We start from the raw sequence: 18144 nt of genomic DNA, 5'->3' as shown, positions 1-18144 counted from the left end.
GAACCTGGCAAATTTTAAAGGCTTAAATACATTAAATAGATATGCTTTCTGTTAATATTATCAAAATAAAATATATCCATGACTTAAGAAGGCAAAGAAACAACTTTTGTGATTAAGTATGACTTTTCATGTCACTCAATATCTTAATATATTTTATTCCTATGTAAATCAAGAAGTTTATTTTTCCATTTTTTAAATTTTTAAATTTTATTGCATTATCTCACAGCACTCCAATGACACTAATATTAACATAATCTCCATTTTGCGTATGGGGAAAATGTGAATTATAGTGTTAAGATAATATGTCTTTAAATCTAAAGACAATAAGAGCCAAGACAGTAGGGTCTGTATGTTTAGGTGTCATGCTGTTCTAAACTGCTTCATGTGTGTGTTTAGTCTTCATGACAGTATATGGGGTAGGCAGAAGTATATGTCTCTATTATGTAGAAAAGGACATTGCAAGAATTCTTAAAAAAATCAGCTTTTCCAGAGATATCCAGTCAATGTGAAGTAGAGATGCTTCTGAGATCCTCATGGTTTAAACATACTAACATGAACATCCATCCATTCCATAGCAATTCCCTGTTGCATTTCAACTAATAAAAAGGAAAGGAAATTATGCCTGAGAAAGCACTTTGAAAAAAACATGAAGTAGTTAGAAATAAGAGGCATTTTTATTGTGATGATCTTTATCATTAATGGTAGTGCTCACAATGTCCTAGAGAGGAAGCCTTCACAGAGAACTGGTTCGTTTCACAACCTGTGTCTACCTGGCACCATCTTGGGAGTGGGATACAGTAGTTGTAACCCACATGGAAAGGGCTGTGCCTGGAAGATGGAACACAAAAGGTGTGAAAATGTTCAGCTTCAGGTAAGAAGTCTCAGATATGAAAATAAGGCTCAGGCCTTACAGGGTACAGTGACTTCTCAAAACAGCAGATTCTGCTCTATTAAAGGGGGAAGTGTGTTCTGTTGAGGTTTGGGTGACTCTCCAGCATTGCAGGGAAATATCATTGAGGGGACTGAGGTTGGGGAGGGTCAGTAGATGGTGGCCAGCTGCTACCTTTGGTGTTATGAAGAGTCATCATGACACGTCTGTTGACAGGTTTGCCCAATGACTACCAACCAGGCCAGCAGCCCTGGCTCTGTTCTCTGTCAACTTGTTTTGACTCAGAACTTGTGTAACCTGTTTTACATATGTACCTGCACTCCTACTTTGTACTGACATTACCCATTTCATTCCTGGCCCCTGTTGTTGGTTCAGCCACTCCCTTTCAGTCTCTGGCTATTGTAACATTAATTTTGTCTTAGTCTCTCTATTGACTTTAATCTATCCTAAATTCTGTCCTTGTTCACTGTGCAGATCCCCAGGAATTCTCTGAAAACCAGGTGCTCTGACCTTCCCTGATAAGGAATATTCTGTCCATCTTCACTTGTGTCTTCAGAGCAACAACAATTAAGAGCCTAGGACTTGGATTCAAATAACTTTGGGTTCAAGACCCAGATTTTTTACTAATTCTTAAATTCATTCTAAATGACAGTATCATGTCTTCGTCACTGAAATGCTGAATAGGTTTACTTATTTTTTTTTTACTACCCTTCCTGGAGTCTTTGCAGAGATTATAAAGATACACTGTCACTATGGAGACATCTGACTGCTCAATCTCTGCATAAAGCAGGGTTTGGGTGGAATTGAAAACTGGTTCAATGTGAAAAGTTTTCTCCTTTCTAGAAGCTGCAAATGTTCACTCACTGAACATGTAGGGCATAATCAAATTAAAAATATTTAATTGATATAGCTGGTGACAGTGATGCTAATATACCATGAAATTCCTATTGAAAATAAATTATTAATTAAAAAGAAATTTTCCTAAGATATAGCTATAGAAATAAAATCCTATTTGACTGAGAAATTTAATGTTGGGACTTAATTTTAATTTGACTCCATTTGGTTTAAGGTAAATAGTGTGAGCAAATTCTGCCAATGAGATGTGTGAGAGAGAAGACTTGATACAAATCTGTTTGAATAAAAGATGTGCAGCTGGTTAGGAAGCAGAGACAATTACCTTTGTAAAAGCAGGCAGACTCAGATTATGAGAAAGTCTTGAAAGACAGGTGAAAAAGTTAGGATTTGATGGAATAAAAGCACAGAGTCATTGAATTGTTCTAAATTCTTTCAATGTGTTATCTCACAGAAATCCAATAACAGTGATACTAACATTATCTCCATTTTGCAGATGGGAACAATGTGGACCAGTACTACATCATGGTGAAAACTGTTCCAGGGAATTAGAAGAAGTTAGATAAGTAGATTAGAGATATTAGAGAGGAAGCAGAAAGTCTTTATAAAGAAAGAAAGATTTGTGTAGTAGAAGTAGTACAATGGACCAGCATTCTGGAGATATAATTCTGATCTGACTTTATTTATGAACTCAGATAATGTGGGTAAGTTACCAAACTCAATGATTGCATAGGCTTCCATCTAAAATTAAAGGGTTGGCTTACATGAGTATTTTCTATAGCATACTGAGAGTAAGAAATACAATTTTAGATGAAAATAAACTTAAAATTATAATAGGTATGTATGACTATTTTTAGAGTTACCTTCCATGCATCAAGTTATAATGGTAATGCATAGCTGAGTGTTATAATTTTTTAAAAGAATCTTGACTCTTGTTTCTGATCTTTAGAAAGTAACAGGCTCTGAAATTATCATCCCACCATCCCACCAAACCAGACATTGAAATCAAGATAATAAATAAGAATTTTCAGACATTGGACATTAGGCAGCATAAGACTGTAATCCCCGAGAGGGAGAGAAGCAATAATGGATGCCATGAAAACCTTGATTTTCTCCCTTGAGGGCAGTAGAGGTAGGAGAACCCAAAGAGCTCAGTGCTCTGGTTGATTTAAGGAAGATGAGAAGAACAAAATTTGTGGGTCAGAATGCTAGTTGGAAAAAAAAAATGCAGCAATGCAATGCAGGAAAAGAGTTCCAGAAACATGGAGAGGCATGCCCTTCAGCCTTGGGCTAAATTATAACTTGCACCTTCAAAGACAAAATACACAAGGGTGGATGAAATGAAACTTTCAGAGAAAGAACGTTACGAGGGAACTGTACACAGACCAATTCTTAGCATGTGAATAGTGCACATAGGGACAAATTTGAGTTCCTGTGGAGCCAACATAGACATTTTTGCTTACAAAGGGCACGGAGTAGAGTCTTCTGATGGTGTATTTTCAGAGTAGGGCAAAAGGTCCTCAGAGCAGATGGAATTCTAGACTTGCCGGTGAGGAGATAACAACAAGTCTCAGAATGATTAAACCTGTCTGCAAATAGATTGCTTGACTGTCCAACAATTTCCAACCCTCTAAAAAGGAATAAAAGAAAATCTAGCACTCAGCAAAGCAAAATTCAATGTCCAATAAAAAATTATTAAGCATGCAACAAAGGACCATAACAAGAAGAAAAATAAAACTGTAGAAAATATTTTATAAACAAGATAATTGCATAAGCAGAAATCATGTTAAAATAATGCTGAAATATGGCTGTTATACTCAAGGAGTTAAAGAAAAACATGAAAATATGGAGGAGAAAAACAGAAGATGTAAAACTCACCCAAATGGAATTTCTAGAGTTGACAAACACAGAATCTAAAATACAAAAACCATCATATGTAATTACAGCAGTTTAGGCACTGCAAAAGAAAAAATCTACAAATGCAAAGATATGGGAACAGAAACAATCTAAAATGAAGCACCCAGAGGAAAAACACAGGAGAAAACACTCAACTTCAGTGACTTGTGGGTCAGCATACAGTGGTCTAAAATTCATGTAATTAGAGTCAGAAAAAAGTGGGGATATAAGAATTATTTCAGGAAATAATGTCCTCCAAATTTTCAAATTTGATGAAAAATACAAATCCAAAGATCCAAGAACCTCAGAAAACCCTAAGCAGTGTCAAAAACCACATCAAGGCTCACCCAAATTAAATTGCTGAAAATCACTGATAAACAGAAACTAATAAAAGAAGACAAGGAAAAGATGCATTATATACAAAGAAGCAAAGAGAGAAACCACAGATGTATCAGAAATGATGCATGTCAGAAGACAATGAACATTTTTAAAGCAACGAAAAAAAAACTATGAAACATGCCATTCTAAACTTCTATTCTTTTAAAAACATTCTTTTAGAAATGAAGACAAAAAAAAAAAAGAAAGACTTTTTCAGATAAACACTGAGTGTCTCAATCACCAGAAGATCTGTAAAACAAAAGCTCAAGGAAGTTCATCTATCTGGCCAAAGGGAAATAAATGAAATAATGAATAGGATCTATCAAATTTTCAACCATATAGACAGAATAATAACAATATATACAGTATCATAGTATGATATGGATTATAAATGTGATATGTTGTATGTAACAAATTATAGAAGATCACATAATAACATTATGTAGAATAGACATAATATAATGAATTAAATAATATATTTATTATATAAAATAATTATTATATATTAACAATAATAATTAGTAGTAATAGTTTACTATTTCTGATAACAAATTACCACAAATTTAGCAATTTAGAACCACATATTTATTATTTCACTGTTTCTGTGGGTGAGGAGTCTAGGCATAGTGTAGCTGGGTTGTCTGCCCAGGATTTCACAGGCTGCAGTCAAGGTTGGTCTCTCAGTAGGAGGCTTTGTTATGCAAGAACAGGCTTCCAAGTAGCAACAGGTTTTAGGCACAATCAATTTCTTGTGGCCATATGGCTATGGGTCCGTTTTTTTGCTAGTTATCCAATGGAGGTCACTTTCAGGTCTTAGAAGCCACATGCTGTTCTAGCAATGTGGTTTTCTCAACATATCTCTTCATTTCATCAAACCAACAGGAAGATTCTCTTATTCGGGTCTGCTTAGATAGATTCACATACAATGCAATGTAATTATGGAATTACATCCCATCAACCTGTGTTACTTGATATAACCTAACCAAAGGTGTGACATCTTTGCCAAGTCTCTTGGCTAGATGGAAGACTCAGGTCCCATTCACACTCAAAGGGAGGGGACATCAGATGGTGAAAGTCACTGTGAAATCACCTTAGGGTCAGCACACCTCATTACTATTACAAGAAATCCATGTGTTTAGAGAAAAAAATGTGTTTTGTTTTGTAAACATTCCTCCATCAATTTAATTAAGTCTTGGTAAATTTCCTGGGGAGCATCCTGTCCAAGATAAAAATCCATATGATTGTAGTATGGGATCGCCTTGTAATAAATGAGGTTGGCAATTTTAGGTAGCAAATTTTCAACGTCCTTGGGATCAGCCAAAATATCCTGTCCACCACTCCAAATGGCTGTTGGAACTTCCATCTCAGTAACGTTGTATAAAGGAGGTATGAGCTAAGTATGATGAAAGAGATGGAGAGAGGACGATTAAAAAAAAAACTACATTATAAAAGTGACATTAATTCTCAGTTGTGAAGCAAGTTTTTCAAATGCTCAAAGTGTGCAGCTTCGATACATTTGATTTGTAAACATTAAAACGTTAAAAACATTTGAAAATACTTTTGTCCAATGATATGCATTGTGAATACAAAATAAACAAAAACTATTACAATCCTGACTTGCAGTTTTGGGAAAATAGGAAAGAACCCAGAGGAAGACTTGTATTTTTGTGGGGAATCGTCTTTCTAGTTGTACTTTATCGGAAAGCACATCTTTACAAACAAAATGTTGAATAGGACAAATATCCCCTTGTCATATGCAGAAATCTGGGCTCAGTGGCATTATTGACACTTATATATCAGCAGTTTCTTTGGGGAGTACTGATAACCAATACATAAAAATAATGAAATATGAGTTTTAGAAGAAGCCAGTCTGCTATAGAGAAATAACATTAAACTCGCTCCAGCAAGTTTTTCCTTACCTTCTTTCATGTGCTGATTCAACACAATCCCAACCAAGTGACTAGGTATAGTCAATTAATCTCTCATTCTTCTGGCCACAGAGATTGAATAATAATAACTTGGCATATCACTAAATCTGTATCATAGGTTAGTCTGGAACTTTCTGCCAGAGCTACTGAGAAAATATTAGATTTTTTTCTGTGGAATTCCGATTGCTAGAACTATATAAGCTAAATATATCCAGTAACCCTCTTAGCACTTTGTTGGAAAGAGTCTAACCATAGAAATAAGCATCTCAGATGAAAGTTGAGAGAGGGAGAGGGAAAGATAGAGAGGAAGAGCAAGAGAGAGACGGAGATGTGGTGGTGTTTAAGTTCCTGGGTATTGCCACTTAACTAGTACTTATGAGTTCAGTATGTAGTACTATTTTTAAAAAAATATGAAATAGAGTTGGTTTTGCTAATTACAACTGAATAATTGTCTATCAAAAATAATTTCTGATTATTATATGCTGTGTACTGAATTTGTATCCTCTCCAGATTTATATGTTGAAGTCCTAACCCCCAATGTGAGGGTGTGTGGAGATGTGGAGACAGGGCTTTTAGGAGGTAATTAAGGTTAAGTTAGATTATAAGTGTGCATTCCTAACTCCATAGAATTAGAAATCTTATAAAAAGGTAAGGATTCTCTGTCTGCCTTTCTCTCTCTCGAGGAGCAAGAACGAAGGAGCACACATGCTCCATGTGAGCACACATTAGAAAGGTGCCATCTGCAAGCTAGGAAAAGAGCCTCACTAGAACCCAGCCATGCTCGTACCCTGATCTCAGACACCCAGCCTTCCAAACCGACAGAAACTAAATTCCTATCATTTGAGTCTCCCAGTCTATGGCATTTTGTTATGGCAGCTCTAATTGAATAGTACACTGTACTTATTTGTGACATCTAGGAGGAAGAGGTAAGAAGGACAAAGATATAGATTGTAAGGAAACTGTGACCCTGGCCTGGAAGAGGTTTCTCAGAACAACAGAAATGTGCCTGGAGGTGACTGTACCTCAGGTTCTCTTAGAAGAGAAAAATTCAGGCAGAGCCCTCTGGTATAGTAGTCATATCAGGTGTTTCCATCAGTTAATGGGTTGCTACCTGAGTCTTTGCATTACTACATATTGTAAGCATATCCTGCTTCCCTATACTTTAGGAGCTTTAAGAACAAGTGGTAGATGAGAATGCGTAGTTTTGAGAAGGCAACACAAAGGGCAGAGAAAGAAGGGAGTACATAGCCATGACCAGGGATGTGGACAGGGAAGATGGGTTCCAGAAAGCTCGGTAAAAGGCCCTAAATGCAAAGTGCACTGATGAATGAAGAGACCTGCTTGTACTGACTGCTGTTTTCTTGACAGCCAACTATAAAGCATAAATATTTAAATGCAAATATGTAGAATGCTGAAGAATAGAAAAACAAAGCATTACAGAGGCAGCAATAAACACCAGCAAGCTTGGAGCCACAGAGTGGGTCTGAGAGTCCCTGAAATCAGAACTCCTTCACTTTGATGATTTAATTACTTTGCTAAGGATGAAAGTGGATGTCCAGAAAATGTCAAAGCCAAAATGAACATCAAAATTTAGATTTAAGTTATATGTGGTATATCTTGGCCTGGAATATATTAAAATTTATTTTTAAGTAGATAATTAAAAATTGTATGTAACTATAAAAATGAGTGACTTTCTTAGGAACAAAGGATTACTGGTGATTACATTGGTAATTTGCACCTGCCAAATTTATGCTGCTTTTAATTACAGCTGTGATTAAGGTTATTGCCTTTTAAACATGTATGTAGTTCATCTTCTGCTTTGAGTTTTCCTTCCCCCACCCAAAGTTCCAAGCTAAAGACCTATATAGGAACCTGAGTCACCATGCAGGCATAATTGTGATGGGATCTGCCAACATAATGATAAAGCTAGTACTTGCTACCCAGCTTTCATCCAAGCAGGTATTAGAGTCTTATAAGGTAAGGCTTTTCCTCAAGAAATCATAAACTCTTTCTAGGACAAAGAATTCATGAATTACAAGAGAAAATAGCACTCTGACATAATATATGTGAGGCATCCCAACCCGAGTCTCAAGCACTTCTAAATATAGCAGCTTAAGAGAAAAATTAGATTTCTCACACTAGTTGAAATTATAAATATTCACTATTATTATTTTTATGGTGGCACTGAACATTGCTGTTTTAAAAATTTCCAAGCTTACACATCACAAATTTGAAAAATATGCATACTTTGTTCAGTTTGAGTTTAGTCTATAATTAAGAAGCCAAAATAATTAGTGGATTCCCTTACATATACTGGGGACAAATAGCAATAACAATAACATATACTTTTTTTTACATAAAATATTTTGTTTTAGTATGGAATATTTGCTCTAAAAGTTTCCATAGGTTATTTCAAGAAATATTTTTATACACAATTCTCTGGCAGATAGTGCCTTCCTAAGGGTGATGATTTTGGTTGATATCTTTAATGATGCATGTTATGTAGGTTTTTAAATGTTGTTAGTAAATGGCATATCAAAAACTATTAGAACAAAGTTTATTCTATTAGAAATGGAATCGAAGTTAGAAAATATGCTTTAAAAACAAAGATTGTGCTTTTGTTTTTAATACCAGGAATTTAACTCAGGACACTGAGTTAACACTTAACAAGTAAGCGACATCCCAAGACCTTTTTTATTTAGAGACAGGGTTTCACTGAGTTGCTTAGGCTCTTGATAAGTTGCTGAGGCTGGCCTTGAACTCACAATTGCCCTGCCCCAGCCTCCCAAGCGGTTGGGATTACAGGCATGTGCCACCACTGGGGCCAGCAAGATTGTGTATTTTACATTTACTCTTCAAAATGTAGAGTTAATTAAATGTTGAGAAGTTTTTATATCTTGAGGTGGAATAATTGTAGTAGAAGAAAAATGGACTTTTAGATCTAGGAATCCCTTGGTAGGTTGTCATATTCTGGTTATTAATTGGCCAAATACTTTTGGCAATTTATCTAACCTCTTCAAGCCTCTGGAAAAAATGACAATATTATTATCTTACAAGATCATTGTGAGAATGAGAAATAATGACATGACACATTGACAAGACCCAATAAACATCATGTGATAACAACAATGAGCAATATCCATGGTACTGAATGGGAAGTAGTAGGTACTTAGGAAGTGGGTAATATTTTTATTAATTCATTTTCAGTATGTCACTGACTATGATTATTATTACTATACCTGATGGAAGTGCATCATGTTCTGATCAGGTTGTCCCCAGTCAAAGGCTTGAAACTGACCAGAATTAACTGCCTAAGATAAAACAAAAATAATAAACACATTGAAATGATATAAGAAAACAGTGCACATTTAAAGTTAACAAGCAAAAGATTTAAAAAGAAGACTGATATTCCAACTCTTTAGCCAAATTTCAATAAGTCAGTCAAATAATAAAGAATAAATACAAATTCACAGAACTTACACAAACACTTCCTATCTTGCATTTTTCCAGTGGCAATTTTCAGATAGCAATGCCTTTAAATGTTACAATATTGCACATCAAAACATTTTTAAAGGCTGTCAGAGATGTTGAATACCTTGGCTTCAGGAATGTATATATGTATGATTTGGATACATATTTGATATATATTATTTGTATATATGGTTATGATTTGGATATATATATATATATATATATATATATATATATATATATATATGATTTGATTTGGATATGAGGAGTCTTCCAAAAGATTCCAAACAATACAGGAATATTCAGTGATGAAATCATTAGATTATGAGAGCTGTAACTAATCTGTCCAACCTGAGAAGTTTAAATGAACTTACTAGGTGGTAACTGTGGTTAAAGGAGGTAAATCACTAGGAGTGTGCTCTGAAGGGATTCATCTTCCCTGCAGCACCTTCTCATCTCTCCCTCTTTCTGCTTTCTGGCCACTCTGAGTGAAGCAGTGCTCCTCCACCATACCCTTCCATCATGATGTTCTATTTGATCTTGAACCTAGAGCAATGGAATTAACTGACCATGGGCTGCATCTCCCCAAATTGTGAACCCCCAAATAAGCTTTTCTTTCTTTAAATTGTTCTCATTGAGTATTTTGGTCACAGTAACCTAAAAAAAAACTAACACAAAAATTGGTACCAGAAGTAGGGATGTTGCTGTGACTAACCTGACCATGTGGTTCTAAACAATTCCAAACCATTGAAATTGGCTTGTAGGAGGAGTTTGGAAAGTTGGAAAGGTTTGGAGATGAATGCTAGAGAAACTTTAGGATATCATAAATGGAGGTTAATGGGGAGATTCTGGTGGAAGCCCAGAAAACCAGAATGCAGATTGTACTGTGCTCATGAGGTTTCAGAGGGAAACAAGGATTATACTGGGAACTGGACTAGAGGCCACTCATGTTACCTTCTGGAAAAGAACTTGTCTACATTTGGCCTTTGTCCTGAGACTTTGCATGAATCTGGATTTAAAGGTAATGGACTAATGAATCTGGTGGAAGAAATTTAGGACAGAAGAGCATTTAGGCCTTGGCATGGATATCTCTGGCAGCATTAAGCCAAGTTTACTGTGAGAATAAGGATCAAAAAACAGAGAAGGATTATTTTAAAAACTTGCACTTTGTCCAGAAAAGTGCATGTAAAACCAGGGCCGTGGAAGTTGTGGTTATTAACAATATTATAGTCACTAAAGAGATGCTAAATACTTTGCACAGAGGCACTAAGAAAGAGGGCTTGAGTGCATCTCAGGAATTGAAAAGACCATACCAATTCAGGCTCAAGGATATAGAAATAAAAATTACTTTCAGAAGCAATCACGGAGGCACTCTTCTCACACAGGGAGCCTAAGAAGTTGTTTTATCATACTCAACCACCCAGCTAGCCAGAGGACATTGAAGTAATAGTCCAAGGGGACTTAGTTACTGCTTCACTGGTAGCAGACCTTGGCTTCATTCACATAGTGCTGGTTCTGCAGTAATTCAGGAAGCTGAACTTAGGTGATTAAGGAGGCTACCACTGAGATTTCAAGGGAAGGCCTAGGAGGCCAGGTAAAGTGTATCAGAGTTGAAGTCCTCATGGGCTTTCCCTGAGAAGACAATGCACTAAGCTCTGAAGGTGAAGCCAAAGATGGAATGGAAATCCCAGGAGTTAAAAGATGCCCATAACATGAACAGACTGCTGAGGAAAGCTACTAGCTGCAGAGAGGGGTCACATGAGCTGCACTTGGCAAGGGGGAAAGGTGAAAAGGAGCAAATCTTCCCAATCCCTTTGGACAGACTATCTCAGTGCTATATGCCCCTGATACCATGGATAGCACGACAGGATTTGTTGGACCAACTGGTTTGGGCTGTGTTTTAGTCCCAGCCCTTCTTCCTATGCCCCAATCCTCCCTTTTGGAATGTGAATGTTTATCCTGTGCCATTGTATATTGAACATATGTAACTTGCTATTGATCATTATAGGGACTCAGACTCAAGAGTTTGCCTTGAGTCTCAAATGAGACTTAGACTTAGGGGCAATTCTGGCACTGTTAAGACTATAGGGAGTCTTGGAGAAGTACTAAATGCACAGAATGCATTTAATACAATATGTATTTGAAATCTAAATCCCAAATGCAAAAAAAAAAAAAAAGAGTCATGTGGAGTGTCTCAAACACTCAGGGCCTGGCTAAATTGATGAAAAGTTTTAAGGATAGGAAATGTGATCTTAAGAGCTTAGACCACTTGATGAAGATAATAAGGTATAAATGAACACAATGCACTTAGCATTGTGGGATGGACACCAACTTTTGGGGGCCATGGGCAGAATGTCATGATTTGTATATGAGGTATTCACCAAAAGATCCTATATTAATCCAAGAACATTCAGGAGTTAAATGATTAGATTATGAGAGTCATAACCTAATCTGACCATCCTAGTTTAAATGGACTAATTGAGTAGTAACTGTATGCAGGTAAGTTGTGGCTGGAGGATGTTGGTCACTGGTGATGTACCCTGGAAGTGTTCATCTTCCCTAAGTACCTTTTCCCTCTCTTTCTGCTTCCTTGCTGCCCAGATCTGAATAGCTTTCTTCTACCACATGCAGTGGCCATGATGCTTAGCCTCACCTTGGGTTCAGAGCAATGAAATAAGCAGACCATAGAAAGACCTCTGAAATTGTGAGCCCCAAATAAACTTTTTCTCTTCTAAATTGGCCTTTTTGGGTATTTTGGTGACAGCAATATAAAACACAATATACATATATATGTTTTTAAATGGCACCAGCTATACATTTCCAGCATTAAAAAAAATCTATTACTGTTATTAAACAACTTTGCACCTTATTATCTTCATCAAGTGGTCTAAGCTATTAAGACCACATTCCCCATCCTTAAAAAATTTTGTCCAATATAGCCATGGGATAAGTGTTTGAGACACTGTGCATAATAACTATTTATGCATTTTGGTGTTTAGATTTCAAATAGAATAGAAATATCCATTCATTCAGTACTTCCTTTATCTATTGTTTGTCACCCATGTTGGATTGAGGAAGCAGATAATCTTCACATACATTTACCTCAAGCACTTCATTAAATGATCCTCAGACTACACTAAGAGTTTTTTCTTAGCTTAAATTTTACATTTTCCCTCCTCACTGATTTAATCCTGATTTTTGGTTCAAACTTATGCCCATCATAGCTTATATTGATGCAGGCAGCAATTTGCTCCTATTGAAATCTGTAATCTTTCAGTAAGGAGAGGTAATAGAATGTACTATTTAGGGACTTGGGCTCTAGCATCAAATGAATATGGTTTGTATTCACGTTTAATGAATGACTAAATTCTTTATCCAGGACAAAATATTTGTGAAATGACAATGATAGTGACATTCTTTTCATAGGACTGTAAGGATTAATAGGGTACTGTATATAAAGCATGTGGCACCTAGTAATGTTTGAAAAGTAGCTATTTTTACTAATATATGCAAGTCATAACTTCACTGAAATTCTTGTGAAGAAACAGAACCAAAATTTCTTCACATTTCAGGGTTTTTCAGATGTTGGAATATTTGCATAGACATTATCAGATCTGATAATTCTAAGTCCAAAATACGCCAAAAATCCAAAACTCTCTGGGCACAAGTTTTAGATTAGAGATGCTCAATCTGTGACATCATTATGATCATTACCCTTGCCCTAGCTGTCTACATATCTTTCAACCAAATATTTTATCTACACTACTATTTATTTCTACCTTAGAAAAAATTTTCTGTCAGAAAGAGTTCTCCTTAAGAGAAGTCAACTGTGAGATGTATAATATATCTAATGACAAATTTTATATATATATATATATATATATATATATATGTTTATATATACTATATAAATCAATATAAGCTATCATGGCCAAAGGGTGTGGTGGAGGGCAAATCCTTCAATGCATTTCAGAAAGCCTCAACCAGTGTTTCACACTATCTGTAACAGTGATTCTCAACTCGAAAGTAAAGAACATATTTATTAGTAAGTAGGTTGAAATGCAAATTCCTGGGACTCTCTTTTTCTCATACACCACACACACACACACACACACACACACACACACACACACACATTCTCGACTCAGAAAGGTACAACAAGTGAATTTGGCTTATCTTCAAGGCTACAAAATATTGAGTAATGTAATAAAACAAAAATTTTAACTGAGAGTAAAAATGCAAACTATCAATCTATTTAAATCTTTCCCTAGCATTTTATTTTTTTCTGCATTAAACATTATTTCTACACTTTAAAATGTCCCATATGCAAGGCCAGGGATGTGGCTCAAGCGATAGCGTGCTCGCCTGGTATGCGTATGGCCCGGGTTCGATCCTCAGCACCACATACAAACAAAGATGTTGTGTCTGCCGAGAACTAAAAAATAAAATAAAAATAAAATGTCCCATATGCCAACTGGAGAATGAACAGGTCTTTCTGGAAAAAAATCCAATTCTATTATATATGGTGATTTCCAAAAAAGAGTAAATAAAAGCCTTTCCTAAAAAGGCAACATGCAATAATTTAAGGGTCAGAACTTGGTATAAATATGTGGGAATCAGTTTCATAACCCAGACACTGAAGACAGGAGAATAGAGAGGAGCAAGGGAAATCCAAATGAAGAGTTAGTGCTGATTTCAGAAACATCAATGTGACAGTGGCCCTGCAGTGAGTTCCCAGGGGTACTCTTAGGGAATCTCACAAACAGGTATGGATGCATTAGTCAGGGACAGGAAATGCATACCTGGGCCCAGTGCAGCATGTTCTGAACAGATGTTCCTGCGGGGCTCTGTGCCAAATAGACATCCAAGCGACTCTGTGAAGAGACAATTTCTCATCTAGAGGCTAATCATACCACAAGTGAACATTTGTGAGAAATTCTATAATGTCTTCTTTTTATTTTTGTTGTTGCTATTAATATTATCATTTAGGGAAAAAAAAACATGTATCATACCCTATTACCATATAACCAAAGAAGCCTGTTTAAGCACTTTCTCCTTCCCACAGCTGTTTCTTTGCTCTGGGTGGTGACTTCATGTGGCCCACAGAGGGAATCCCACTGGTTGAAGACAGAGGTAAGGCACCTATTCTTTCCTGACTCCTCACACAGATCAAAGAGCATAGAAGGTCAAGGGATCAAAAACCTTAGCAACCTTCTCCTTCTCCCTGCTAAGTCCCAAAGTTCATTCAGAGAAAGCTTTGATCACAAAACACTAAGAATGGATATGAATGTTTCCTTTTGTTTGCTTGATTTAAAACAAAGTGTTAAATGTTTCATGAGGCTCTTTAAAAATTTGTAGGACAGAATTCATTCAATATATTTAGATTTCTTCTGGATCAAAACAACAACAAAAAACCACTATATTCTTTCATATTTTCAATTACATTTTTTTAAAAAAATAAATGTTATTTTGAAAGAGTTATTTTTCTATCAAAGTGAGCACTAGAAACATCTTGGAGCTTTAAAAAATATATACACTTACTGATAAGCTATTTAAAACTACTGAATAAAAATCAAAATATCCAGAGTTTGGGACATGTTCATTTTTTTCAAAATTCCATAAAGGTTACTTACTATGTACCCCTAGTTATGCTTCAATAAAACAAACAGCCTTGCAGATACTGTAATAATGCATAATCCAGTCCCTACAGTGAGAAAAAGGGTGATATGATTATGTGCAAAGACAACAGGACCTCCAATGAATAGACAAAAGTGTTTTTTGGTAAAGTCTTTCTTTATCAAATTCAACCAAGTTAAGAGGCTACTTTAAAAATTACTGTGTTTTGTGTTTATTTCTAGGTCTTTTTACTTAGCTTTGCCTACATGTCTTCATCTACATGAGATGTTCCCCGTGATAACCAAGCATAGTTTCCCTAGAAAATCGAGACACTGAAAGAGGAGTGTACAACGGCAGTAGCTCAGTCATGCTTTGCATAGAAATCCTTTTATGAAAGTCTTAACTGCAAGGAAAATTTTAATGATTCTGGCAGAGGACAGTCAGGCTCTGGGCTAAATCTCTAAGATAAACGGAGACCACCTATATCTCTCTTCCTCCTCTGGTTTCAAACAGCTCCTCTCCAAGTGAGAAGTAAACTAACTTCCTGTCTTTCCCCCTTTTGCTCATCAAGTCAGTTAGTGATAACTGAGGAAAGGAATCTCAGTTGTTAGAAGTAACCTGACAAGAACCCCAACACCAATTCCTCTCAGTTTCCCTTGAACACAAAAGCTGTACCTGTCATTGAAGAGCCATCCCTTTGTTTCATTTGATTAATGAGTGTTCCACAAAATAATCATTTCCAAATCACCTTTGAATGTGGAAAATTGGGAAAAAAAGATGTCTAGAATCACTTCCTGAGATTTTACTTTACTTCAGTAGATCTGAGATGTAGCTCAGGAATAGCAAGCTAAACTTCAAAACCACAGCACTCGCCTAACTGAAGGACTTTTTACTGGTGACATTTTTTAGCCAACACCAAGAGTTGGTGAGAAATTTTGGCAGCAAAGCCTTCTTCTCAAATCCTCCTATGAGAATGGGTAAGATTCCCAAACTTGGTTAGAAGCCATGAACATAAAAATTACATTCCAAGAGACAAAAAGGAGACCTTGAAATGTGGTTTCTATGTAACCCAGAGTAAACTCCCATCACCTTAGTGCAGCAAAACCATTGTTTTCTGAGACTTGACTACTTATACATACCATGTTTAGGTTTTGGGGATCAAATCCAGTTACAGTGAACATGAAGTTGCTGCACATATGATGGAATATCTTCCGATTGCACATTTTGGTAGCAATAAATTGTTCCATCAATGTGTGAGGGGAGAACATTTTGTCACCAAACAGTGCCTGTAAGACATGATCAAATTTCATGAATGTGGATGCCAAGAGTGGAAAATGAATGGCAATTCAAACAAGCACTGGACAGGAGGTGACATCAGTTCAGTGTTAATACTCAATGAAACCATGAGTTTTGTTAAATTTTGTCTTTGTAGTCCTCCCAACTCACCTCTTGATGGTTTTTTCCCCCACAAATCTTTAATTGGGAAATATTTTGGCAGGCTCTCTGAAAGACCAGTTCCCATATAAAGTTGGTACAGCTTTGGAGTCAGGTGTATCTATGTTTGATTCAGATTCTCTTATAATTTAGGAAAGTATTTTAGTTTTTATTACCCTGCATTTTTCAACTATAAAATGGGAAAACTTTTATCTACTAGGTAGAATCATCATAAAGATAACAGATAATGCTTAAAATACACCTTGTGTAGTTCCTAGCAGCAAACAATAGCTCAGTTATTAGTGACTGATACAAGTTAATGAGCCAATCCTTCCAGAGTCTCTTAATGCTTAAAATGCTTAAAATGGTTTCTTCTAATTATATTTCAGGCAAAGTTGCGAATGAGTTAAATGGACCTTATGAACTTCCTTCATATCCCTGTGCATATTAATACAATATTTGTTTTATAATATATAATTTTATAATCTTAGGGTAATAAAATAAGTATTATGTGAAAAGACTTTTTTTAACCTCTTAGAACTTTTGGAAATACCATTTACAGAAAAACTGGCATTTCTTTCTACTGAAACTCTTTACTAACTGGCAATTATAACTAAAAAAAAACAGTAATAACTGGCATTCATTATTTTTTTATTCCACTAATGTACTACAAAATTTTATACTATCTTTGGTAAACTGGATCCAATAAATTCTTACTAGGTATAACTTTAACTTGTTGAATTCTGAGTTTGAAAAATAGTTATATTGAGGGTTTGTGTTGAAGGATTGGAGGGAATTCTTATTTAATAGAATATTTGATATATTATGAAACTTTAATGTAAAATATAAAATACTAGGAACTAACTAATATTTCTGTCCATATCAAAGAGAAAAAGAAGAAAGGAGAGAGAGAAGGAGAGAAAGAAGGAAAGGAAGAAAGGAAGGAAGAAAAAGAGAAAGAAGAGGAAGAGGAAGAAAAAAGGTGAAGAAGGAGATGAAGGAGGAGGGAAGAAAAGGAAAAGAAGGCAAGAACTACAAAATATCACACCAGTTCATATATCTTGATTCTTTAGGTCTGGAAAATAATAAGAGACCATTGAAGATCTTATCAAATACACTTTGACTTTTTCTTCATTTTGTCATAATTACTAGGAATCTTGGGTAACATATTGTCATCTATTCAAAGTTTTCAAGTGTAACAAATAAATAGCTACATGAGTTAAGAGCTGAACAAAAGGTAGGACCTAATTTTAATCATTGAACATTTTTATTTTTCATTTACCAATACTGTTTCCATGCTTTAAAAACTAGATGTGAAAATAAATAGTCAATACATAAAAGTAATCAACCATGAAAATTTGATGTGAAAGGAAAAGGTTATACCTCCCACAATGCACCCTAGGCGACTAACAGTTCTGGTAGTCAGCTTTCCCCAATACAGGGTTAATTAGCAGGATAGTCTCTGACTTGACTCTCCCCCTACCTATTTACCCAAGGACAAATAATTACTCCTTCATCCTAACCTAAAAGACAGAATTGCAATACAGGCTAGTAAGACAGCACTTCCAAAGTGGCAAACATGCTAACTTGCAGGTGTAATTCCAATTTGATTCTGGAGGGGGCATGTTTGTCACATAATAGTAGGAAGACAGATGTCCTCTGGTTAGCATCAGAAAAATC

General features: G+C 35.7%; 1 protein-coding gene across 1 annotated transcript in view; it reads right to left on the bottom strand.

Annotated features, from left to right (window-relative positions):
• Positions 1-4527: 4527 nt before the first annotated feature.
• The window catches only part of LIPK (lipase family member K), a 33132-nt gene continuing 19515 nt past the window's right edge, over positions 4528-18144 (bottom strand). The window contains exons 7-10 of the mRNA XM_081268022.1: positions 16170-16316; positions 14217-14288; positions 9183-9254; positions 4528-5408 (exon numbers count right to left, since the gene is read on the bottom strand). Coding sequence (XP_081124148.1) covers positions 5151-5408; positions 9183-9254; positions 14217-14288; positions 16170-16316 — 549 coding nt within the window. The 3' untranslated portion in view covers positions 4528-5150. The remainder of the gene's footprint in view (positions 5409-9182; positions 9255-14216; positions 14289-16169; positions 16317-18144) is intronic.

The sequence above is a fragment of the Spermophilus citellus genome, assembly GCF_964194105.1.
Source record: "Spermophilus citellus genome assembly, chromosome: 15".
NCBI classification, from domain to species: domain Eukaryota; kingdom Metazoa; phylum Chordata; class Mammalia; order Rodentia; family Sciuridae; genus Spermophilus; species Spermophilus citellus.
The sequence above is the reverse complement of the archived record's forward strand: the minus strand, read 5'-3'. Positions and strand labels throughout refer to the sequence as shown.